The sequence below is a fragment of the Zophobas morio genome, unplaced genomic scaffold (assembly GCF_036711695.1).
Source record: "Zophobas morio isolate AGI-343-1 ecotype UQ-CSIRO unplaced genomic scaffold, CSIRO_AGI_Zmor_V1 ptg000020l, whole genome shotgun sequence".
Classification (NCBI taxonomy): domain Eukaryota; kingdom Metazoa; phylum Arthropoda; class Insecta; order Coleoptera; family Tenebrionidae; genus Zophobas; species Zophobas morio.
The window spans coordinates 5,503,685-5,529,990 of record NW_026972125.1 but is presented as its reverse complement, the minus strand read 5'-3'; the positions used below and the strand labels follow the sequence as shown (position 1 = coordinate 5,529,990).

The 26,306-nt window shown below is 26.7% G+C and overlaps 1 protein-coding gene across 1 annotated transcript in view; it reads right to left on the bottom strand.

Moving 5' to 3' along the window:
* The window catches only part of LOC135131511 (CCN family member 1), a 187,494-nt gene that overhangs the window by 52,314 nt on the left and 108,874 nt on the right, over positions 1 to 26,306 (bottom strand). The window contains exon 4 of the mRNA XM_064059288.1: positions 16,268 to 16,359. Coding sequence (XP_063915358.1) covers positions 16,268 to 16,359 — 92 coding nt within the window. The remainder of the gene's footprint in view (positions 1 to 16,267; positions 16,360 to 26,306) is intronic.

Below are 26,306 nucleotides of genomic sequence, written 5' to 3'. Positions count from 1 at the left end.
AAAATTAAAACCAAAAACTGAAGTTGGAAAATAGGAAGGTCAGGAAATCCAGACATCAAAAATTTTAAAAACCGAAAAATCGATACAACGAAGAAACGAAAAGTTAATAAATCCAAGAAAATCGAAAAATTACAAAATCTAAGAAGAAACGAAAAATCGATAAATCAAAAAACCGAAGAGTCGAAAAATTTAAAAATTCGAAAAATCGAGATGTCGCGAAATCTAAAATTCGAAAATTCAAAAATTTTCTAATTAAGGAGTCGAAAAATCGTAAAACTGAGAAATCGAAACCGAGAAATTGAAACATCGTGAAATCGAAAAATCAAAAATTTTAGAAATCGAAACATCGAAATCTAGATAAATTGAGAAATCGTAAAACAGAAATGTCAAAAAAATCAGACATTTTAAATACCCACAAATTGAAAAACCGCAAAATCTTAGACCGAGAAGGATTTCGAAAATCTGAATTTTAAAAATTCGAAAAATTTAAAAATACAAAATATCGAAAAACTCAAAAATAGAAAAATCGAGAGATTGAAAACACGAAGATTTGAAAATTGTAAAATAAAGAATGTTAAAAAATTACAAAACTAAAAACTAAAAAATTTAAAAGTTGGAAAATCGAAAAACCGAGAAATCAAAATTGAAAAATTGAAACGTCCTGAAATCGAAAATCAAAAAATCTAGAAAGATGTCGGGAAGTCGAAAAATCGAAAAAGTGAAAAACCGAAAATTAAAATATCAAAAAATTGAAGAATCGAGAACTTAATCGAGAAATCGAAAAAATTGAAAACTCGAAAAATTTTTAAATTGAAGAACCGAGGTATCGAGAAATCGAAAAATTGAAGAAATGAAAAATTGGAAAATTTGAAATTGCAAAAACAAAATATTATAAAAATAAAGAACATAAAAAGCCAAAAGGAAAAATTGAAAAAATTAAGATTGAAAAATTACAAATTTTAAAAATTAAAAAAGTCAGAAGTTGGAAAATTGAAAACTCGAAAAACAAAATAAAAATAAAAATTGTAAAAGAAAAATTGAAACATGGATAAATAGAGAAATCGGAAAATTGACAAAACGGGAAATCAAAACATCCAAAATTAAAAAAGTTGAAAAAAAATAGAAATTTGAAAAATCGAAATTTCAAAATTTCGATAAATCGAGAAATCGAAAAGTTTCAAAAGGAAAGAAAAAAACCTGAAAAAACAAAAAATTACAAAAGTAGAAAGTATAAAAAAAATATTAAAATTCAATAAATTCAATTCAAAATAAAAATCCAAAATGAAAAATTGCCAGTCGAAACACTGAAGAGACGAAATATCTAAAAGCGAGAAATAAAGATTGAGAAGTCGAAACATCAATAAAGTGATACATCTGAATTTTAAAAATTTGAAAAATTGAAAAATAGAAAAAAATCGAAAAACTGAAGAGTCAAAAAATTTAAAATTCGAAAAACCGTTTTAAATTGGAAAATCGAAAAGTCGAAAAATCGTAAAATCTAGAAATCGAAATTTGGAAATTGAATCATCGTGAAATCGAAAATTCTAAAGAAAATTGGAAACATCGAAAGAGAAAATAGAAATTGGAGTTTCAAGCTTAAAAAACACGAAAAATCGAGAAACCAAAAAATTAGAAAATCAAAAACTTGAAGAACCGAGAAACCTAAAAGGGAGTAGTCGAAAAATCGAAAGAATCGATACATCAAAAAAGTGAAAAATCTAATATTTAAAAATTCGATAATTAAAATTTGTTTATTGCAAAACTCAATAATCGATAAATTGGAAAAACTGAAAAGTCGAAAAATTTTAAAAATCGAAAAATCGAAATGTGGAGAAACCGAAAATTCAAAAAATCGAAAAATTGAAACACAAAAATATCGAAAAGTTAAAAAATCGAAAAACCCAGAATGGAATTGAAAAATTGAAACACCGAGAAATCAGATTGAGAAATCGAAGAATCGACAGAAAATTTAAACTTATTGAATCGATAAATCAAATAATCGAATAAAAATGAAAAAATTTTAAACTAAAAACTTGATAAACGGAAAAATTTTAAAGTGAAAATCTGAAAAATCGAAAAGTCAGAGATTTTAAACACCCAAAAATTGAAAAACCGAAAAATCTAAAAGCGAGACTATATTTCGAAATTTAAAAATTCGAAAAATTGAAAAATAGAAAAAAATCGTAGTGAAGAATAGAAAAAACTGAAAAATCCAAAACTTGAAAAATCGAAAAATCAAAACAACCAAAGATTCGAAAAACCAAGATGTAGCGAAATGTAAAATTCGAAAATGCAAAAAATGGGAATACATTAAAAAATTTTTAATTGTGAAATCCATTGAAATGGAAATTGTAACGAACGTCAAAAGAAATCGAAAAATCGAAAAACTGCAAAATCGAAAATTCGAAAATTTGAAAAATCGGAAAATTGAAAAACCAAGATCGGGAAAGCGGAACATCAAAAAATATTGAAGAACCGATACATCGAGAAATCGAAAAATTACAAATCGAAAGATTGAAGAAACGAAAAATTGCAAAAATTGATTTTGGAGAATCGAAAATCGGGAAGTCGAGAAATCGAAAGATCGAAAAATCCAAACATCAAAAAAGTGAAAAATCTGAAATTAAAAAAAATCGAATATTCAAATATATATCGAAAATCTCAATAATCGTCGAAAAATATATAAAATCGTAAAATCGAGATGTCGAGAAATCGAGAAAATAGAAATAAATATTAAGCATTTTTAAATCGAAAAATCGAAAAGTCAAAAAATCGAAAAACCGAGAAATGGAATTGAAAAATTGAAAAATCAGAAGATTGAGAAATCGAAAAATTGAAAAGTCAAAAAATCAGAAATTTTAAATACCCAAATATTGAAAAACCGAAAAATCTGAGATCAAAAAATTCGAAAAATTGAAAAATGCAAAAAATTGAAAAACTCAGAAATAGAAAAATCGAGAAATCGAGAAAAATGAAGATTGGAAGAATTTTGGAAATTTGAAAAGCTGAGATGTCGCGAAATTTAAAATTGTAAAATAGAGAATGTTGATCGAAAGAAGTGAAAGAAAAATTTAAACTTCAAAAAAGGATAAATCGAAAAATTGAAAGATCTAAACATCAAAATTTCGATAAAGCCAGTTAACGAAAATTAAAAAAATTAAAAACCGGAAATGTGAAAGCGATAATCGAAAAATTGACAGGTCTGGAAATCAAAACATCAAAAATTTGAAAAATCGAAAATTAAAATATCGAAAAATTGAAGAAATGAAAAAATGGAAAATTTGAATTTGCAAACCGAATGACTCAAAAAACAAGATAAAAATTAAAATTGGAGAAGAAAAATTGAAACATCGATAAATTGAGAAAACGAAAAATTGACGAAACGGCAAATCAAAATATCCAAAATTAAAAAAGTTGAAAAATAAAATATAGAAAGTTGAAAAATCGAGAAATCGAAATAACCGAAAAGTTGAAAAATTTAAATACATAAAAAAAATTTAAATTTAAAAAGAACGATATACCCAAAAATCGAAAAATCGAAATGTCAAAATTTGGAAAAATCAAGAAATTGAAATATTTCAAAAGGAAAGAAAATACATAAAAGTCAATAAATTCAATTCAATATAAAAATTCAAAAGGACAAATTGCAAATCGAGACACTGAAGAAAAGTAAAATCTAAAAGCAAGAAATAAAGATTGAGAAGTCGAAATATCAATAAAGTGATACATCTGGAATTTAAAAATTCGAAAAATTGAAAAATTAAAAAAATCGAAAAACTGATGTCAAAAAATTTTAAAAGTCGAAAACCTGAGATGTCGTGAAATCGAAAATTCGAAAATTCAAAAAATTCAAATTGGGAAATCGAAAAGTCGAAAAATCGTAAAACCTAGAAATCGAAATTTGGAAATTGAATCGTCGTGAAATCCAAAATTCTAAAGAATATTGGAAAAATTGAAAGAAAAATTAAAAATTGGAGTTTCAAGCTTAAAAAACACGAAAAATCGAGAAATAGAAAAATTATAAAATCAAAAACTTGAAGAACCGAAAAACCTACAAGGGAGAAGTCGAAAAATCGAAAGATCGAGATATCGAAACATCAAAAAAGTGAAAAATCTAATATTTAAAAATTCGATAATTAAAATTTCTCTATCGAAAAACTCAATAATCGAAAACGTTAAAAATCGATAAATTGGAAAAACTGAAGGGTCGAAAAATTTTAAAAATCGAAAAATCGAATTCTCGAGAAATCGAAAATTCAAAAAATCGAAAAATTAAAACACGAAAAAATCGAAAAATTAAAAAATCGAAAAATGGAATTGAAAAATTGAAAAATCGACACCTCGAAAATTCGATAAATCGAGAAATCGAGAAATTGAAAAATGAAAAAATTTTAATCTGATAAATTGAAAAATGGAAAAATTTTAAACTGAAAATCTGAAAAATCGAAAAATCAGAGATTGTAAATACCCAAAAATTGAAAAACCGAAAAGCCTGAAAGCTAAGACTATATCTCGAAAATCTGAAATTTAAAAATTGGAAAAATTGAAAAATAGAAAAAAATCGTAGTGAAGAATCGGGAAATCGAAATACCTAAAATTAAAAAATCGAAAATTAAAATATGAAAAAACTAAAGATTTGAAAACTTGAAAAATCGAAAAATCAAAAAAAACCAAAGTTTCCAAAAACCAAGATGTCGCGAAATGTAAAATTCGAAAATGCGAAAAATGGGAATATATTTAAAAAATTTTAATTGGGAAATCCATTGAAATGGAAATTGGAACTTCGAAAATTCGGAAATTTGAAAAACCGAAAAATTAAAAGCGAAACATCAAAAAATGTAAAATATCTAAAAACCGAAGAATCGAAAACTTGAAAAATTGAGAAATCGGAAAAACCGAAAAAGTGGAAAAATTTTAAAAATCGAAGAACCGAGACATTGGGAAATCGAAAAATTGCAAATAGAAACACTGAAGAAACGAAAAATCTACAAGCGAGAAATAAAGATTGAGAAGTCTAAATATCAATAAAGTGATATATCTGGAATTTTAAAATTCGAAAAACCGAGATGTCGCGAAATCGAAAATTCGAAAATTCAAAAAATTCAAATTGGAAAATCGAAAAGTCGAAAAATCGTAAAACCTAGAAATCGAAATTGAGAAATTGAATCATCGTGAAATCGAAAATTCAAAAGATTTAGAAATCGAGAAGTCGAAAATTGGAAAAAGTGAAAGAAAAAATAAAAATCGGAGTTTAAAACTTAAAAAACACGAAAAATCGAGAAATCGAAAAATCAGAAAATCAGAAACTTGAAGAACCGAAAAATCTAAAAGGAAGAAGTCGAAAAATCGAAAGATCGAGATATCGAAAAATCAAAAAATGGGAATACATTAAAAAAAATTTAATTGTGAAATCCATTGAAATGGGAATTGAAACGAACATCAAAAGAAATCTAAAAATCGAAAAACTGCAAAAACCAAAAATTCGAAAATTTGAAAAATCGAAAAATAAAAAGGGAAAAATTGAAAAAATAAAGAAAATTCATAAACTGCAAAATTTAAAACCTTAAAAATTCAAAGGTTGGAAAATTGGATAACAGAAAAATTAAACCTTGAAAATCAAAAAAATTGCATTCAAAAAGCTCGGAAAAAATTTGATAATTTTCCAAGAAGCGGGATTTGTTGGGAAGTTCAATTAAAATAACCGACCAATTTTTTGTTAGTCAATTATAAAATTCTGCTTAGGCAACCAACATTACGTCAATTTCTTGAGTAAACACAAAGAATAACACGCCACACGGAAAACACGAAAGTTTGTTATTCCGAAGTGAAACTTTGAAGAGTACATTGACATTCGTGTGGGTTTCTGTGTTGGCAAACAAATTACCAAACTTACACACAACTTCCAGTAAAATAGCAAGTGAATAAATTTCGACTTAAAGATTACACAAGCTGCCCAAGCCAAACAAGCGTTATTTTCCCGTTTCCAAACTCCAAATACCGCCAATAATCTCAACTCGAGATTAACAAAAATTTAGCAACAGCAACAAGCCTCCCTAATCCCCGCCTGAAAATCGCTCCACTCTTACTTTATTCACGCAGCGTTTCCCATCATCTCCGCTACACAGCGCAAACATAAAACCTTTTCATCCGTCTCTTTGAAAAATAGAATAAAACATCACGAAACGATTAACGTGCAACGAACTCGCATCCGAAAAATCACGCTTCCCGACTCCAGAGGTAATAACGCGATCCTCCAGTCTGTTTACAATTGAAATTCATCAGGAAAAAGGGAGCATTATGCCTGTCGAGAGCTTTATGCATAATTCAAAAATTTTAGCATGGAAACAAGCTAATAACCGAACTCCTAAATACGCTCATCGCAAAAAGCGCTTGTTTTGCGCTTATTTCGAACGTCCTAACTGCACCCACCTCATGTTTATTGAGTGCAAACGCAGAATTCCTCCGCATTATCCCGCTGCGGAATTTATGGAAATATGAAAAATTCATAACTCTTCTTTGAGGAGCTTTTATCAAAGCCACCGAATGGAAATTGTAATTATTTTAGAGCGCCGCGAGATCAAAGAAATGTAATTTGGGAAAATGTAAACCGGACGGTGTCGAAACCGGGAGGATTTGGGGCCTCGTTAATGTGCACACGCTTGTATTGTTGGTTGCCGAAACAAGGGAGGCGGAATCGCGACAAGGTTCATTAAAAACGGCACGAGTTGGGGTGCGAACGGGACCGTGAATTAATGGTTGCATAACTTAGTTGAGGGACGATCGAACAATCGAGCCGACGTTTTGAAAGCTTTTGTGATTATATTTCCATTATTTTTGCAATTACAGCTTCCAAAAATTAATTGGTCAAAGGTTATTTCTACTTCTTTGAATAATTATAAAAAAAATTACGATTTTTGTTTTGTGAAATCGAACAATCAAGAAATAACCGAAGTTTTAGTTTTTCAATAAATCGAGAAATAAAAAAATGTTCACATTCGAACTATTAAAAATGTTTAATTTCGAAAAATTGAAACATCGAATAATCGAAATCCGAAAATCGAAAAATCAAGAACTGAAAAATCGCCAAATCGAGAAATTGAAATATGTAAACTTAAAAAAATCGAAAATTAAAATATGGAAAAATTTGAAAAGCTGATTGAAAAACAATAAAAAATTTAAATTGGTAAATCGAAAACTCGAAAAATCGTAAAACCTAGAAAACGAAATTGGGAAATTGAAAGATCAAAAGATTTAGAAATCGAGAAGTCGAGAAGTCGAAAAATTGAAAAATTGAAACATCAAAATTTAGATAAATCGAAAAATCGGAAAATTCAAAACAACGAAGTGTTAAATTAAATTTCGAAAAAATGAAAAATCAAATAATCAAAATCCGAAAAGTCGAATAATCAAAAGATCGAGCAATTGGAACATCAATAAACCAAAAAAATCGAAAAATTTTAAAAATCGAGAAATCGGAAAGTTGGAAAATCAGAAAATTGAAAATTAAAATATCGAAAACAGGAAAATCGAGAAATGGTAAAAATCGAAAAGCCAAAAAAATTAAAAGATGTGGAGAAATCGAAAATTCAGAAAATCAAAAATTGAAGTACATATTAAAATGTTTTAGTCGGGAAATCACAAAGAAAAATCAGAAAACCCAGAAATTGAAACATCTGAAGATTGAGAAATCGAAAAATGGACTAAAATTGAAAAACTGAAAAATCGAAAAATCTAAAAGCGAGAAGTATTACGAAAAGTTGAAATTTAAAAAATCGAAAAATTAAAAAATAGAGAAATCGAAGAACTGAAAAAACCAAAGATTAGAAAACATTTAGAAATTCGAAAAAAAATTGAAACAATAAAAAATTTAAATTGGGAAATTGAAAAGTCCAATTGAGAAAACGAAATAAATATCAAAATCAATAAAAAGATCCAGAAATGGAAAAGTCGAGAAGTTGAAAAATCGAAAAAGAGAAAAAAAACTTAAAAAAGAACAAAAATTGTAAAAAATCGAACATCAAAATTTACGTAAGTGGAGAAATCGAGAAATCGAAAAATTTAATACCCAAAAACTGAATAATTCCAGAATCAAAAATTTTAAAAATCAAAAAATTAGAAAACCGAAAATCTAAGAGAGGTCGAAAAATTGAATAATTCAGAAAACGAAACCTCAAAAATTACAAAAATCGAAAATTAAAACATCGTAAAACGTGAAGAATCGAAAAATTTGGAGAATCAAGAAATCAAAAAAACCTAAAAATCAAAAAAATTTAAAAATTGAAGAATCGAGATCCGGAGAAATCGAAAATTCGAAAAGTGAAAAATCGAAAAATCGAGATATAAAAAATACATCTAAAAATTAAAAATTCGAAAAAATTTAAAATGTCGAGAAATCTAAAATTCGAAAATTCGAAAAATTGAATTGGGAAATCGAAAATCGAAAAATTTAAAACTGAATAACTGCGAATTCGAAAATTAAGAAAATTTGGAAAACGAAAAATTGAAAAACCGTAAATTCTAGATTCCAGAAGTTGAACAATTGAAGATCGGGAAATCGAAACATCAAAAATTAAAAAAATTGAAAATTAAAACATGGAATAACTGAAGAATTGAAAAAAACGAAAAATAAAAAATTTTAAAAACCCAAGAATCGATATCTCGAGAAATCGAAAATTCGAAAAATTGGAAAATTGAAATACAAATAAAAAAAATTTTAAATCGGGAAATCGATACACCGAAAAATTGTAAAATCGCAAAAATGGAAAAATTAACAAACCAAACAATCAAAAGAGCAGAAATAGCGAAATCGAAAAATTGAAAAATAGAAAAATTGAAGAAATGAAAAACTGAAAAAATTGAAAAATTACAAAATCCCAAAACTGAAATGTCGAAAAATTGGAATATCCAAAAATTAGTAAATCGAAAAATCAAAAAGTCGAAAAATCAAATAGTCGAGTAATCGAGAAGTCGAAATTGAACAATTGAAATATTGAGAAAGCGAAGCATCAAAAATCAAAAAATCGAAAAATTTAAAACCGAAAAATTGAAAAGTGAAAAATCGAAAAATCGAGAAATCAAAATGCATCTAAATCTTAAAAATTCGAAAAACCGGGATATTGTAATATCTAGAATTAAAAAAATCAAAAATTAAACCACGGAAAAACTGGAGAATCGAAAAATCGAAAAAAACAAATAATTGGAAAAAATTTTAAAATTCGAGAAAAAATTGAAACAATAAAAAATTTAAATAAATTGGGAAATCGAAAAGTTGAACAACCGTAAAACCGAAAAATGGAGAAATCCAATTGAGAAAATGAGATAAATAGCAAAATCAATAAAATGATCCAGAAATGGAAAGGTCGAGAAGTTGAAAAATCGAAAAAGTGGAAAAAAAAAATCTTAAGAAAAGAACATAAATCGAAAAATTGAAAAAAATTGAACATCAAAATTTACATAAGTGGAGAATTAATTAATTCCCAAGAACTGAAAAATCGAAGAATTAAAAATTTTAAAAATCAAAAAATTAAAATATCGAAAAACGTGAAGAATCAATAAATCAAAAAAACCGACAAATCAAAAAAATTTAAAAATTCAAGAATCGGGATCTCGAGAAATCGAAAATTAGAAAAATTGGAAAATTGAAATCCACATCCAAAAATTTTAAAATGGGGAAATCGAAACATCTGAAAATTGTAAAATCGCAAAAGTGGAAAAATTGAAAATGTAAAAATTGACAAACCAAACAATCAAAAGAGCAGAAATAGCGAAATCGAAAAACCTAAAATTTAATTCGAAAAATTGAAAAATCGAAAAATTGAAGGATCGAAAAACTGAAAAAATTGAAAAATTACAAAATCCCAAAATTGAAATGTCGAAAAATTGAAATATCAAAAATTAGTAAATCGAAAAATCAAAAAGTCGAAAAATTAAAAACCGAGTAATCGAGAATTCGAAATTGAACAATTGAAAGATCGAGAAAGCGAAGTATCGAAAATCGAAAAATCGAAAAATTTAAAACCGAAAAATTGAAAATTGAGAAGACGAAAAATCGAAAGATCGAGAAATCGAAGAATCAAAAAACTGAAAAATCTGAATTTAAAAAATGCAAAAAATTAGAAAAATAGACAAAATTGAAAGTCTCAAAAATAGAAAAATCCAGAAATCAAAATATGTACATCTAAAATTTAAAAATTCGAAAAAATTTAAATTGGGAAATCGAAAATTCGAAAAAATTTGAAAATCGAAAAATTGAAAAACCGTAAAATCTAGACGCGAGAAGTCCAACAATTGAAAATCGGAAAATCGAAACATCAAAAATTTAAAAAATCGGAAATTAAAACATCGAATAACTGAAGAATTGAAAATTTGAGAAATCAAGAAATAGAAAAAAATGAAAAATCAAAAATTTTAAAAACCCAAGAATCGAAATATCGAGAAATCGAAAATTCGAAAAATTGGAAATTTGAAATACGTATTAAAAAAAATTAAATTGGGAAATCGAAATTTCAAAAAATTGTAAAATTAAAAAATTAAAAACTGAAAAATAAGAAAAGAATAGAGAAATAGAAAAATCTAAACTTTAAAAACTGAAAAAATTGAAAAATCGAAAAATGGAAGAATTGAAACACTGAAAAATCGAGAAATAATCGGAAAATTCGAAAATAAAAAAATTTTGAAAATCGAAAATTTGAAAAACCGTAAAATGTAGACCCGGGAAGTCGAACAAGTGAAGATCGGGAAATTAAAACATCGAATAACTGATGAATTGAAAATTTGAGAAATTGACAAAAACGAAAAATCAAAAATTTTAAAATCCAAGAATCGAAATCTCGAGAAATTCGAAAATTCGAAAAATTGGAAAATTGAAATACATATTAAAGAAATTTAAATCGGGGAATCGAAATATCAAAAAATTGTAAAATCAAAAAATGAAAAATTAAAAATGTAAAACATACAAAATCGAAAAACTAAAAAATAAAAAAACTAGAAATAGGGAAATAGAAAAATCTAAACTTCAAAAACTCGAAACATTGAAAAATCGAAAAACGGAACAATTGATACACTGAAAAATCGAGAAAAAAAAATCCTAAAACCGAAATGTCGAAAAATTGAAATATCGAAAAATTGTTAAATCGAAAAATCGAAAACTCGAAAAATCAAAAATTTAGTAAACGAGAAGTCGAAAAATTGAAAAAATCAAACTTAGAGGATACTAATAAATTTAAAAATCGAAACATCGACATTTAAAAAAATCGAGATGTCGAAAAGTTGGAAAATTCAAAAGCGAAAAGGCGAAAAATCGAGAGAGAAATGGAAACATGGAAAAAGGCAAACATTTAAAAATCCAGAAACCAAAATATATACCTATCTAAAATTTAAAGTATAGAAAATTAACAATATCAAAAAACCGAAGAATCCAAGAACTTGAAAAATCGAGAAATCGATAAAACCCAAAAGTCGAAAAATCGAAAAATCTAAAAACCGAAACATCTTAGAAGTGAATGAAGTTGAAAAAACAACACATCGAAATTTCGATATATAGAGGAATCGAAAAATTGTAATATTGAAAAACCAAAAAATCGAAAAATTTAAAATTGAAATAACAAAAAATTTTGGAAAACCATAAAAGTTAAAAAACAAAAATTGAAAAGTCGAAAAATCTAAAAATTAGAAAATCGAAATATTGAAATATCCCAAAATTGAAAAATACAAAAACTACAAAAAAATTGAGTAATCGAAAAACCGAAAAACTGAGAAATCAGAAAGTCGGAAAATCGAAAAATCGATTGGTCGAGAAATTGAGAAACTGAAAGATCGAAATATTTAAAAATTGTGAAACTGAAATATTAGAAAATCAAGAAATCGAAAACTAAAAAGAACGTGAAATTGAAAATTCGACAAATCGAGAAATAGTAAAGTCGGAAAATTTAAAAATGGATTAATCGAGAAGTTGAAAAAGCGGAAAACAGAAATATCGGAAAATGAGCAATGAATAAATCGAAAATTGAGAAATCGCAAAAGCAAAAAGCTGAAAACTTGAAAAATTGTTATTAATTTTTTTTTTTCTAAAAATCCTTATTTTTTAAAAATTATATAAAATCTAAAATTATTTATTATTTAAGTACTTTTTAATATTCAAATAACATTTATTCGACAAAATTGTAAGAAAAAATCGAAAAACGCGGAAATCAAAAGATCGAGAAATGCCTAAATCGAAAAATCAAAAAATGAGAAATCGAAACGGGCCAAATGCAAAAAAATTGAAATTATAAAAAATCGAGAAATTGAACAATCGAAAAATCGAAACATCGAAATCTATAAATCGAGAAAAATGAAAAATTGAAAAAAAGAAAAATTGAAAAATCAAAATTGGAAACTGAGAAGTCGAAAAATCGAAACGTCAAAACACTGAAAAGCTCAAAATTAAAAATTCGAAAGCCAAAAAAAAATTATAATATCGAAGAACTAAAAAATCGAATGCGTAATATTTACAACTGAAAACTTCAAAAATCGAAAGATTGAGAAATAGAAACGTCAAAGAACTGAAAAATCTAAAATCTAAAAATTGCAAAGATTGAAAAGTAAAGATACTATAGAGCTTAAAAATTAATTGGGGAATCGAGAAACCGAAAATTCTAAAATTTTAAGAATTGAAAAAAAACGAAAAATCAAAAGTTTTAAAAACCCAAGAATCGAAATCTCGAGAAATCGAAAATTCGAAAAATTGGAAAATTGAAATACGTATTAAAAAAATTTAAATCGGGAAATCGAAATGTCAAAAAATTGTAAAGTCAAAAAATTAAAAATGTTAAACTTACAAAATCGAAAAACTAAAAAATAAGGAAACTAGAAATAGAGAAATAGAAAAATCTAAACTTTAAAAACTCGAAAAATCGAAAAATCGAAAAATTTAAAACCGAAAAATTGAAAAGTGAAAACTCAGAAAATTGAAAAAGCTAAAAGCGAGAAGACGAAAAATCGAAAGATCGAGAAATCGAAACGTCAAAAAACTGAAAAATCTGAAATTTAAAAATGCGAAAAATTGGAACAATAGAAAAAATTGAAAGACTCAGATTGAAAAATCGAAAAATCTAGAAATCAAAATACATCAAAAATTTAAAAATTCGAAAAATTTTAAAACGTCGAGAAATCTAAAATTCGAAAAATTGTAAAATTGGGACATCGAAATTGAGAAATTGAAACATCGAGAAATCGGAAAATTAAAACAGAAAAACTGAAAATTCGAATATAAAAAAATTTTGAAAATCGAAAAATTGAAAAACCGTAAAATCTAGACGCGAGAAGTCGAACAACTGAAGATCGGGAAATCGAAACATTAAAAATTTAAAAAATCGGAAATTAAAACATCGTATAACTGAAGAATTGAAAATTTGAGAAATCGAGAAATTGAAAAAACGAAAAATCAAAAATTTTAAAAACCCAAGAATCGAAATCCCGAGAAATCGTAAATTCGAAAAATTGGAAAATTGAAATACGTATTAAAAAAATATAAATCGGGAAATCGAAATATCAAAAAATTGTAAAATCAAAAAATGTGAAACATACAAAATCGAAAAACTAAAAAACAAGGAAACTAGAAATAGAGATTTTGAAAAATCTAAACTTTAGAAACGTGGAAAATATTCCAAAATTTAATTGTCGAAAAATGGAAAAACCGACAAATGGAAATAATAAAAAATTTAAATTGGGAAATCGAAAAGTCGAACAATCGTAAAACCGAGAAATCGAGAAATCCAATTGAGATAATGAAATAAATATCAAAATCAATAAAAAGATCCAGAAATGGAAAAATTGAGAAGTTGAAAAATCGAAAAAGTGAAAAAAAACTAAACTTAAAAAAAGAACAAATCGAAAAATTGAAAAAAATTGAACATCAAAATTTACATAAGCGGGGAAATCGTCAAAAAATGAAAAGACCGAAAATCTAAGAGAGGTTGAAAAATGAAATGATCGAGAAATCGAAAAATCAAAAATTACAAAAATCGAAAATTAAAATATCGAAAAATCTGAAGAGTCAAGAAATCAAAAAAAAACGAAAAATCATAAATTTTTAAAAATTCAAGCATCGAGAACTCGAAAAATCGAAAATTCGAAAAATTGGAAAACTAAATACGTATTAAAAAATTTTAAATCGGGAAATCGAAACATCGAAAAATTGCAAAATCGCAAATATGGAAAAATTGAAAAATTACAAAACCTCAATACTGAAATGTCGAAAAATTGAAATATCCAAAAATTAGTAAATCGAAAAATCAAAAATTCGAAATATCAAAAACCGAGTAATCGAGAAGTCGAAATTGAACATTTGAAACATCCAGAAAGCAAAGCATCAAAAATCGAAAAATCGAAAAATTTAAAACCGAAAAATTGAAAAGTGAAAATTCGAAAAATTGAAATACATACATTAAAAAAATTTAAATTGGGAAATCGAAAATTTGAAAAATTGAAAAACTGAGAAATCGAGAAATCGAAATTCGGAAATTGAAACATCGAGAAATCGAATCATCAAAATTTCGATGAACCGAAAAATCGGGAAATCAAAAATTTAAAACCGAAAACCTGAAAATTCGAATATAAAAAATTTTGAAAATCGTAAAATCTAGACGCGAGAAGTCGAACAATTGAAGATCGGGAAATCGAAAGATCAAAAATTTAAAAATCCGGAAATTAAAACACCGAATAACTGAAGAATTGAAAATGTGAGAAATCGAGAATTTGAAGAAAACGAAAATTCCAAAATTTTAAAAAGCCAAATATCGAAATCTCGAGAAATGGGAAATTCGAAAAATTGTAAAATTGAAATACGTATTAAAAAAATTTAAATCGGGAAATCGAGAAGTCGAAAAATCAAAGCGTATTTTAGGATGTTAGTTTTTTGTTTTTGTTGCTTTCTCTTCTTTTTAATATTTGCTTATTTATAAGTAATTTTATGTTTATAATTATATGTAAAGGTATATCCGTTAATAAACATTATTATTATTATTATTATTATTATTATCAAAAGCTTAATAAACGGGATGTCGAGAAATTGAAAAATTCAAACTTAGAAGAAGCTAATAAATTTAAAAATCGAAAAATTGTGAAATCGAAACATCGTCATTTCAAAAAATCGAGAAGTCGAAAAATTGGAAAATCCAAAAGAAAAATACAAACATTTATAAATCCAGAAATCAAAATATATATCTAAAATTTAAAATATAGAAAATTTACAATATCGAAGAACTGAAGAATCCAAGCACTTGAAAAATCGAGAAATCGAAAAATTGAATAGTAGAAAAAATCTAACAACTGAAAAATCGAAAAACGATAAATTGAAGCTTTTATAATCGAAATGTTGAAAAATTGAGTCGAAAAATTGAAAATGGAGAAACCGAAACATTAATCTAAAAATCTAAAATTGAAATAATAAAAAATTTTGGAAAACCGTAAAAGTTAAAAAATAAAAAATTGAAAAGTCGAAAAATCTAAAATTAAAAAATAGAGAAACTGAAAAATCTAAATATTTAAAAATGGTGAAACTGACATATTACAAAATCGAGAAATGATTAAATTGAAAATTGGGAGGTCGTAAAAGCAAAACTTGAAAAATTGTTGTCCATTTTTTTTTCTCAAAATCTTAATTTTTTCAAAATTACATGAAATTTAAAATTATTCATTATTTAATTTTTAATATTCAAATAACATTGATTCGACAAAATTGTAAGATGACATCAATTCCTGAAGGGTTGAACGGATAAATTTGACTGAGGATTTCCCGTGCTTTCGATACACATAAAACGTTTGCAACATTTTAAAGTACATATTCGATTTTCCAATTTCAAAGTTAAATTGTAAAACGTTGTAAACCACAAATAGAAGAGTACGTTATTTCATAGTCATAAAATCCGGTAATTTCGGATTATCTGTCTAATAAAACAGACAAACAGACGGAAAGAGGAGACTTATTTTTTCGTACTATAGGGGTCACGAAACGTCAAGAAAACATGAAAGTATCGTAGTTTCTTATGTCGCGCTTTGGTGGTTGTCTACCCGCCTCGACGCACCTCACGCTCCACGCCTCACCACCCCCGACGCGAAGACAGAAATATTCCTCTCGTTGATGTGAAACGGTGCCGTTTGCGCCGACCCGCGTTTCTCCGGGCGTGAAAAATTCATTTTTAGCGATTTTCGGGCTCGACGAGCCTCCTTGTCGACATTGTCTGATCCCCCCCGAATTAAATATTAAAACGGGAATTATAGGACCTACCTGACAAGCGCACTGAGTGCGGCAATCCAGCGTGAACGTCTCCCCGTGTTCGTAGGTCCTATTGTGGACGATGCACGGCACCCCTCCGGACTCTGCAACAGAATAACATCCATGGATCGTTCAACTCCGCTTCAAAGGAAATTGCATTTGGTCGGAAAGCTTCCACAATCGGGATTCCCAATAATATTCAGTTTCAATATTTGCGTTTCCATTTCGGAAAGAACGGATACGAAAGCAATACTTCCAGCTAATTTAATAACAGCGCGGCTGTATCGAGTTGCAGAATTAACAAAGTGGAGTGCCGACGGAAAAGAAAAATTCCGGCAATTGTTGCTGCGAATTATTCAAAGTTCGCCCTGCTGTTATTATTTCTGCAAACTTTTCGACATGCTGGAACTCGAACCGTAATGGTTTCGGCGAACAAAGGGGAATGTTGGACCAGACTAGCTTTGTTGCGGGAGGTGGAGGGTGGGCGCAAGTTTCACTGGAGGGGTGTGGAGGAAAATAAAGATTGAGCGGCTGCAACGGTTATCGAGGACCGGTAAAGCGAGACTACGTGCAGGTTATTTTTGCGAACACCGTAAATTTGAGGTAAGCGGAGAATTTTTCTAACAATTTTGGATGGAAATTCCATATTTGTATTGTACAAATCGACTGAAATTAGGTACAGGGGTACAAGAAATTGTGCTCTAATTACTTGTACCTCTAGCTAAGATAAGTGTGATTTTGGCAAATCGAAACAAAAAATTTGAAAAATTTGAACATTCAAAAACCTAAAATTTAAATATAGAAAAATCGAAAAATTAAACAGTTGAAAACCCGGAAAACAGAACAATCGAAAAATTTAAAATAAGATGTCAAAAAATCGAAAGATCCAGAAATCGAAACGTCAAAAAACTGAAAAATCTAAAATAAAAAAATTCGAAGAATTAAAAACACAAATATCAAAGAACTGAAAAATCGAAAAACCGAGAAACTGGAAAATGTCAAAAAGTTGAAAATTCGAATAATTGTGAAATCGAAATGGGGCAAAATAAAAAATTCGAAAAGTTAAAAATTAACAAAAACTGATAAAGTGAAAAATCCAAGAACAAGATACCAAAAAATTGAAAAATAAAAAAATTAAAAATCCATAAATTTAAAATTGAGAAGTCGAAAAATCAAAAGATCGAGGAACAGAAACGTCAACAAACTGAAAAGTCTAAAATTTAAAAATTACAATAATTAAAAAGTGATGTAGTTGATAAATTGAAAACTTGAGTAATCGAAAAATCTAAAATTTAAACTGGAAAAATTGAAAAAACGAAAAGTTGAAAATTGAGAAGTCGAAAAATCGAAACGTCAAAACACTGAAAAATCTCAAAATTAAAAACTCGAAAAACCAAAAAATAGGAATATCGAAGAACTAAAAAAATCGAAGAATCTATAATTTAGAAAAGTTAAAATATTGAAATATCTAAAAATTGAAGCGTCAAAAATTTGACAATCATGAAATCGAAACAAAAAATTCGAAAAATTGAAACATTCAGAAACCTAAATTTTAAATATAGAAAAATCGAAAAATTAAACAGTTGAAAACCCGGAAAACAGAACAATCGAAAAATTTAAAATAAGAGGTCAAAAAATCGAAAGATCCCGAAATCAAAACGTCAAAAAACTGAAAAATCTAAAATCCAAAAATTCGAAGAATTAAAAACACAAATATCCAAGAACTGAAAAATCGAAAAACTGAGAAATCGGAAAATGTCAAACAGTTGAAAAGTCGATTAATTGTGAAATCGAAATGGGGCAAAATCAAAAATTCGAAAAGTTAAAAATTAACAAAAATTGATAAAGTGAAAAATCCAAAAACGAGATACCAAAAAATTGAAAAATCAGAAAATTAGAAATCCATAAATCTAAAATTGAGAAACAAAAAAATCAATAGATCGAGAAAAAGAAACGTCAAAAAACTGAAAAGTCTGAAATTTAAAAATTACAAAAATTAAAAAACACTTGAGTAATCGAAAAATCTAAAATTTAAACGGGAAAAATTGAATAATCGAAAAGTTGAAAACTGAGAAGTCGAAAAATCGAAATGTCAAAACACTGAAAAATCTCAAAATTAAAAATTCGAAAACCCAAAAATAGGAATATCGATGAACTAAAAAATCGAAGAATCTAAAATTTTGAAAAGTTAAAATATTGAAATATTTAAAAATTGAAGCGTCAAAAATTTGAAGATCATTAAATCGAAACAAAAAATTCGAAAAATTGAAAATTCAAAAACCAAAAATTTAAATATAGAAAAATCGAAAAATTAAACAGTTGAAAACCCGGAAAACAGAACAATCGAAAAATTTAAACTAAGATGTCAAAAAATCGAAAGATCTAGAAATCGACAGGTCAAAAGACTGAAAAGTCTATAATTAAAAAATTCGAAGAATTAAAAACACAAATACCGAAGAACTAAAAAATCGAAAAACCGAGAAATATTGAAAATAATAAAACTGAAATATCGAAAACTTGTTTAATGGAAAGAAAATTGAAAAATCGAAAAACTGAAAAATCCCAAAACCAAAAAAAGAAATCAAGAGATCAAAAAATTGAAAAATCGATAAATCCGGAAATTGAGAGATCGAGAAATGCCGAAATCGAAAAATCGAAAAATGAGAAATCGAAACGGGCCAGATGTAAAAAAAAATTAATATTATAAAAAATCGATAAATCGAAAAATCGAAAAATTGAAATCTCTATAAATCGAGAAAGATGAAAAATTGAAAAAACGAAAAATTGAAAAATCAAAAAGTTGAAAACTGAGAAGTCGAAAAATCGAAACGTCATAACACTGAAAAATCTCAAAATGAAAAATTCGAAATGTTAAAAAATAGAATTATCGAAGAACTAAAAAATCGAAGAATCTAAAATTTAGAAAAGTTAAAATATTAAAATATCTAAAAATTGAAGCGTCAAGAATTTGAAAATCATGAAATCGAAACAAAAAATTCAAAAACTTGAAAATTCAAAAACCTAGAATTTAAACATAGAAAAATCGAAAAATAAAATACTTGAAAACCCGGAAAACAGAACAATTGAAAAATTTAAAATAAGAGGTCAGAACATCGAAAGATTCAGAAATCGTAACGCTAAAAAACCGAAAAATCTAAAATAAAAAAATTCGAAGAATTAAAAACACAAATATCAAAGAACTGAAAATTCGAAAAACAGAGAAATCGGAAAAATGTCAAAAAGTTGAAAAGTCGAATAATTGTCAAATTGAAATAGGGCAAAATCAAAAATTCGAAAAGTTAAAAATTAACAAAAATTGATAAAGTGAAAAATCTAAGAACAAGAAACGAAAAAATTGAAAAATCCATAAATTTAAAACTGAGAAGTCCAAAAACCAAAAGATTGAGAAACAGAAACGTCAAAAAACTGAAAAGCCTAAAATTTAAAAATTACAAAAATTAAAAATTTATATAGTTGATAAATTGAAAACTTGAGTAATCGAGAAATCTAAAATTCAAACTGGAAAAACTGAAAAACCGAAATTTTGAAAATAATAAAACTGAATTATCGAAAAATTGATTAATGGAAGAAAAACTGAAAAATCGAAAAACTGAAAAATCGCAAAAGTAAGAAAAGAAATCGAGAGATCAAAAAATTGAAAAATCGAAAAACCCGGAAATCAAAAGATCGGGAAATGCCGAAATTGAAAAATCGAAAAATGAAAAATCGAAACGGGCCAAATGTGAAAAAAAATTAATATTATAAAAAATCGATAAATCGAAAAATCGAAAAATCGAAATCTCTATAAATCGAGAAAAATGAAAAATTGAAAAATCAGAAAATTGAAAAATCAGAAAATTGAAAAATCAAAAAGTTGAAAAGTCGAATAATTGTGAAATCGAAATGGGGCAAAATAAAAAATTCAAAAAGTTAAAAATTAACAAAAATCGATAAAGTGAAAAATCCAAAAACGACATACCAAAAAATTGAAAAATAAAAAAATTAAAAGTCCATAAATTTAAAATTGAGAAGTCAAAAAATCAAAAGATTGAGAAAAAGAAACGTCAAACGTCAAAAAACTGAAAAGTCTGAAATTTAAAAATTTCAAAAATTAAAAAATTATGTAGTTGAAAAATTGAAAACTTGAGTAATCGAAAAATCTAAAATTTAAACTGGAAAAATTGAAAAATCGAAATATTGAAAACAATAAAACTGAATTATCGAAAGATTGATTAATGAAAGGAAAATTGAAAAATCGAAAAACTGAAAAATCCCCAAAGTATGAAAAGAAATCGAGAGATCAAAAAATTGAAAAATCGAAAAACGCGGAAATCAAAAGATCGAGAAATGCCGAAATCGAAAAATCGAAAACTGAGAAACTGAAACGGGCCAAATGTAAAAAAAAATAATATTATAAAAAATCTATAAATCGAAAAATCGAAATCGCTATAAATCGAGAAAAATAAAAAATTGAAAAAATTGGTCTAAAGAGTTTAGACAGTACTTCCCTCGCTGTCGGAAACTTGACGACTGCATGCCTATTGTGTTTTTTTTCTCATTACATTTTTGTAGTGGGAATTTAAAAAAAAATTGCGATGACGTCATCAACATTTTTGCAAGGACACGTATATCAGTTGGGATAGATGTAGTGTAATACTAAGAATAAAATTATTATATTCTCAAATTTGTAATAATCAATAAAATAACGAAACAATTTACTCACGTATACCTACGTATCAGAGGCAACTGAAAATCGTGTATGTATAAACATTGTTAATTTAAGATGACAGGCGTAACAGCATACGTGAGAGCCAAACACAGAAACTGTAAACAAAACGACCGTCGGTTTTATTGCTTCGACTTCCGCTTATTATATAAAACATTGGGTTTTATTTTAATTCTTGACGGTGAAATTCACAATTGGTTGATTATAAACATGTCTATTTCACATTCGCGGAATCAAGTGAACGCATAAAACAAATGCAGGTCTGTAATGTTAAAGTCGATGTAAATAAGCGTGCTACCCTTATGTTTCAACCGAGTTTTTCCTTTAACAAATTTTGTGTCTACCAAATTGGGTTGGTTGGGGTGTAATACTAATAATAAGTGTTGCCTTTAATTTAATCAATAAAATAAATTGACTTCATTAATTCTTTTGAACCACCTCTTAAGAAAATCTAAAAAATATGAATGGAATGATAAATCACAAGTACAAACTCATCATATTTTTTGCATTTTAGATAGGATTTATTCAGCAAAATTTAAGGGTGACGTCATCAATTTTTTTAGGAGGGATGAACAAATACATTTTGAACAAAAGTTTACCATGCTTATAATAACTTTAAAATATTCCCAAGATTTCAAAGCATTCGGTTTTGTAATTCCTGATTAAATCGATAAAATAAATTCACGCCTTCATTAATTTTTTTGAGTCACCCTGCATATGCAAATCCAAAAATATGAATGGAATGATAAATCACAAGTACAGACTCATCATATTTTGTACATTTTAGATACGATTTATTCGGAAAACTTTTGAGCTGACGTCATCAGTTTTTTGTAGAAGATAACCAAATATATTTTGACTAAAAATTTATTATGCTCTTTATAACCTTAAAACATCTGCAAGATTTCAAAGCATTCGGTTTTGTAGTTCCTGATTAAATCAATAAAATATATTTACGCATTCATTAATTTTTTTGAGTCACCCTGTATATGCAAATCCAAAAAATATGAATGGAGTGATAGATCACAAGTACAGACTCATCATATTTTGTACATTTTAGATATGATTTATTCCACAAACTTTTGAGCTGACGTCATCAAGTTTTTGGAGGGGATAAGCAAATATTTTTTGACTAAAGATTTATGATGCTCTTTATAGCCTTAAAACATCTGCAACATTTCAAAGCATTCTGGTTAGCAGATTAAAAATTAAATTTCAAAATGTTGTTTTATAATTTTGATTTTTTTTCCAAAAATCTGGACGTTTCGGGTGAAAAGTCGATTCAGAGTTGTAAACTACATGTGTAGGACTATGTTATTTTATACAATTGAAAACCCATTTACTATGTACAATTTTGAAGTGACGTCATCGCTTTAGTGGTGGGGATGATTCGACAAATTTTGGTTAGCGTTTTACCATCTACATGATATTCTTAATATAAGTACAAAATTTCACAACAATCGGTCGAGTACTTTCGGAGATTATCTGTCTAATAAAAATCCGGGACAACAGACGGACAGACGGACAGACGGACAGACGGACGGACAGACGGACAGACGGACGGACAGACGGACAGACGGACGGACAGACGGACAGACAGACGGAAATGGGAGACCTATTTCTTCGTCTTCTAGGAGTCATGAAAGATCGAGAAAACGTAAAAGTAGAGAGTCGGCCGACGGACTCGAGTACAATACTTCCTTTGCTTACGCTCGGGAAGTAAAAACAGAAAATTGAAAAATCAAAAAGTCGAAAACAGAGAAGTCGAAAAATCGAAACGTCAAAACACTGAAAAATCTAAAATTTAAAAATTCGAGAAGCCAAAAACAAGTATCTAAAATTTAGAAAAGTTAAAATATTGAAATATCTAAAAATTGAAGCGTCAAAAATTTGAAAATCATTAAATCGAAACAAAAAAATTCGAAAAATTGAAACATTCAAAAACCTTAAATTTAAATATAGAAAAATCGAAAAATTAAACATTTGAAAACCCGGAAAACAGAACAATCGAAAAATTTAATACAAGAGGTCAAAAAATCGAAAAATTTAGAAATCGAAACGTCAAAAAACCGAAAAATCTAAAATTAAAAAATTCGAAAATAAAAAACACAAATATCAAAGAACTGAAAAATCGAAAAACCGAGAAATCGGAAAATGTCAAAAAGTTGAAAAGTCGATTAATTGTGAAATCGAAATAGGGCAAAATTCAAAATTCGAAAAGTTAAAAATTAACAAAAATCGATAAAGTGAAAAATCCAAGAACAAGGTACCAAAAAATTGAAAAATAAAAAAATTAAAAATCCATAAATTAAACTTGAGAAGTCAAAAAATCAAAAGATCGAGAAATAGAAACGTCAAAAAACTGAAAAATCTGAAATTTAAAAATTACAAAAATTAAAAAATTATGTAGTTGAAAAACTGAAAACTTGAGTAATCGAAAAATCTAAAATTTAAACTTGAAAAATTGAAAATTCGAAAAGTTGAAAACTGAGAAGTCGAAAAATTGAAACGTCAAAACACAGAAAAATCTCAAAATTAAAAATTCGAGAAGCCAAAAATAGGAATATCGAAGAACTAAAAAATCGAAGAATCTAAAATTTAGAAAAGTTAAAATATTGAAATATTTAAAATTGAAGCGCCAAAAATTTGAAAATCATGAAATCGAAACAAAAAATCGGAAGTCAAAAAGCTGAAAAGTCGAATAATTGTGAAATCGAAATAGGGCAAAATAAGAAATTCGAAGTTAAAAATTAACAAAAATCGATAAAGTGAAAAATCCAAAAACTAAATACAAAAAATTGAAAAATCAAAAAATTAAAAATCCATAAATTTAAAATTGAGAAGTCAAAAAATCAAAAGATCGAGAAATAGAAACGTCAAAAAACTGAAAAATCTGAAATTTAAAAATTACAAAAATTAAAAAATTATGTAGTTGAAAAACTGAAAACTTGAGTAATCGAAAAATCTAAAATTTAAACTTGAAAAATTGAAAATTCGAAAAGTTGAAAACTGAGAAGTCGAAAAATTGAAACGTCAAAACACAGAAAAATCTCAAAATTAAAAATTCGAGAAGCCAAAAATAGGAATATCGAAGAACTAAAAAATCGAAGAATCTAAAATTTAGAAAAGTTAAAATATTGAAATATTTAAAATTGAAGCGCCAAAAATTTGAAAATCATGAAATCGAAACAAAAAATCGGAAGTCAAAAAGCTGAAAAGTCGAATAATTGTGAAATCGAAATAGGGCAAAATAAGAAATTCGAAGTTAAAAATTAACAAAAATCGATAAAGTGAAAAATCTAAAAACTAAATACCAAAAAATTGAAAAATCAAAAAATTAAAAATCCATAAATTTAAAATTGAGAAGTCAAAATATCAAAGATTGAGAAAAAGAAACGTCAAAAAACTGAAAAATCTGAAATTTAAAAATTACAAAAATTAAAAAATTGTGTAGTTGGAAAATTGAAAACTTGAGTAATCGAAAAAGTTAAAATTTAAACTGGAAAAATTGAAAAATCGAGAAGTTGAAAACTGAGAAGTCGAAAAATCGAAACGTCAAAACACTAAAAAATCTCAAAATTAAAAATTCGAAAAGCCAGAAACAGGAATATCGAAAATATAAAAATATTTAAAAATTGAAGCGTCAAAAATTTGAAAATCATGAAATCGAAACAAAAAATTCGAAAAATTGAAACATTCAAAAACCTAAAATTTAAATCTAGAAAAATCGAAAAATTAAACAGTTGAAAACCCGGAAAACAGAACAATGGAAAAATTTAAAATAAGAGGTCAAAAAATCGAAAGGTCCAGAAATCGAAACGTCAAAAAACCGAAAAATTTATAATTAAAAATTTCGAAAAAATAAAAACACAAATATCAAAGAACTGAAAAATCGAAAAACAGAGAAATCGGAAAATGTCAAAAAGTTGAAAAGTCGATTAATTGTGAAATCTAAATGGGGCAAAATCAAAAATTCGAAAAGTTAAAAATTAACAAAAATTGATAAACTGAAAAATCCAAGAACGAGATACCAAAAAATTGAAAAATCAAAAAATTAAAAATCCATAAATTTTAAATTGAGAAGTCAAAAAATCAAAAGATCGAGAAATAGAAACGTCAAAAAACTGAAAATTCTAAAATTTAAAAATTAGAAACATTAAAAAATCATGTAGTTGAAAAATTGAAAACTTGAGTAATCGAAAAATCTAAAATTTAAACTGGAAAAATTGAAAAATCGAAATATTGAAAATAAGAAAACTGAATTATTGAAAGATTGATGAATGGAAGGAAAATTGAAAAATCGAAAAACTGAAAAATCCCCAAAGTACGAAAAGAAATCGAGAGATCAAAAAATTGGAAAATCGAAAAACCCGGAAATCAAAAGATCGAGAAATGCCGAAATCGAAAAATCGAAAAATGAGAAATCGAAACGGGCCAAATGTGAAAAAAATTAATATTATAAAAAATCGATAAATCGAAAAATCGAAAAATCGAAATCTCTATAAATCGAGAAAAATGAAAAATTGAAAAAACAGAAAATTGAAAAATCAAAACGCTGAAAACTGAGAAGTCGAAAAATCGAAACGTCAAAACACTGAAGAATCTCAAAATTAAAAATTTGAATTGCTAAAAAGTAGGATTATCGAAGAACTAAAAAATCGAAGAATCTAAAATTTAGAAAAGTTAAAATATCGAAATATCTAAAAATTGAAGCGTCAAAAATTTGAAAATTATGAAATCGAAACAAAAAATTCGAAAAATTGAAAATTCAAAAACCTAAAATTTAAACATTGAAAAATCGAAAAATTAAACAGCTGAAAACCCGAAAAACAGAACAATCGAAAAATTAAAAATAAGCGGTCAAAAAATCGAAAGATTAAAAGGATTTTGTTTTGATTTCTAATCAAAGTTAACCTAAATCTTCAACACAAAGAAAACCGTTTACACCTTAAGTATTTCATACATAACCTGAATCTTCTTTTTTAACCTTGGTAGTAAAAGTTGAATAAGTCGACAATTGCATGCTTCATGGCTACTAGTGAAAAAAACAAATTTTAAACTTTCCTGTGAATATATAAAAACTACAAAGTATAGTCTTGAATTAATTGTATTTTGCGAAACATGAATTTATAAAAATTGACTTTTTTATCTATAAAATTTAGATCGCAGGATTTGGTTCCAACAGGATGGGGGTACAAGTAGACGCTGTTTCTCACTTATCGTCTTTATATTGTCAAAATTTTTGCTTTTTGCTGATGACTTGAAAGTGTTTAAGAATATTAGATGGTTGATTTTTGTCTTAGAGTTGCAGTGTGATCTGAACAC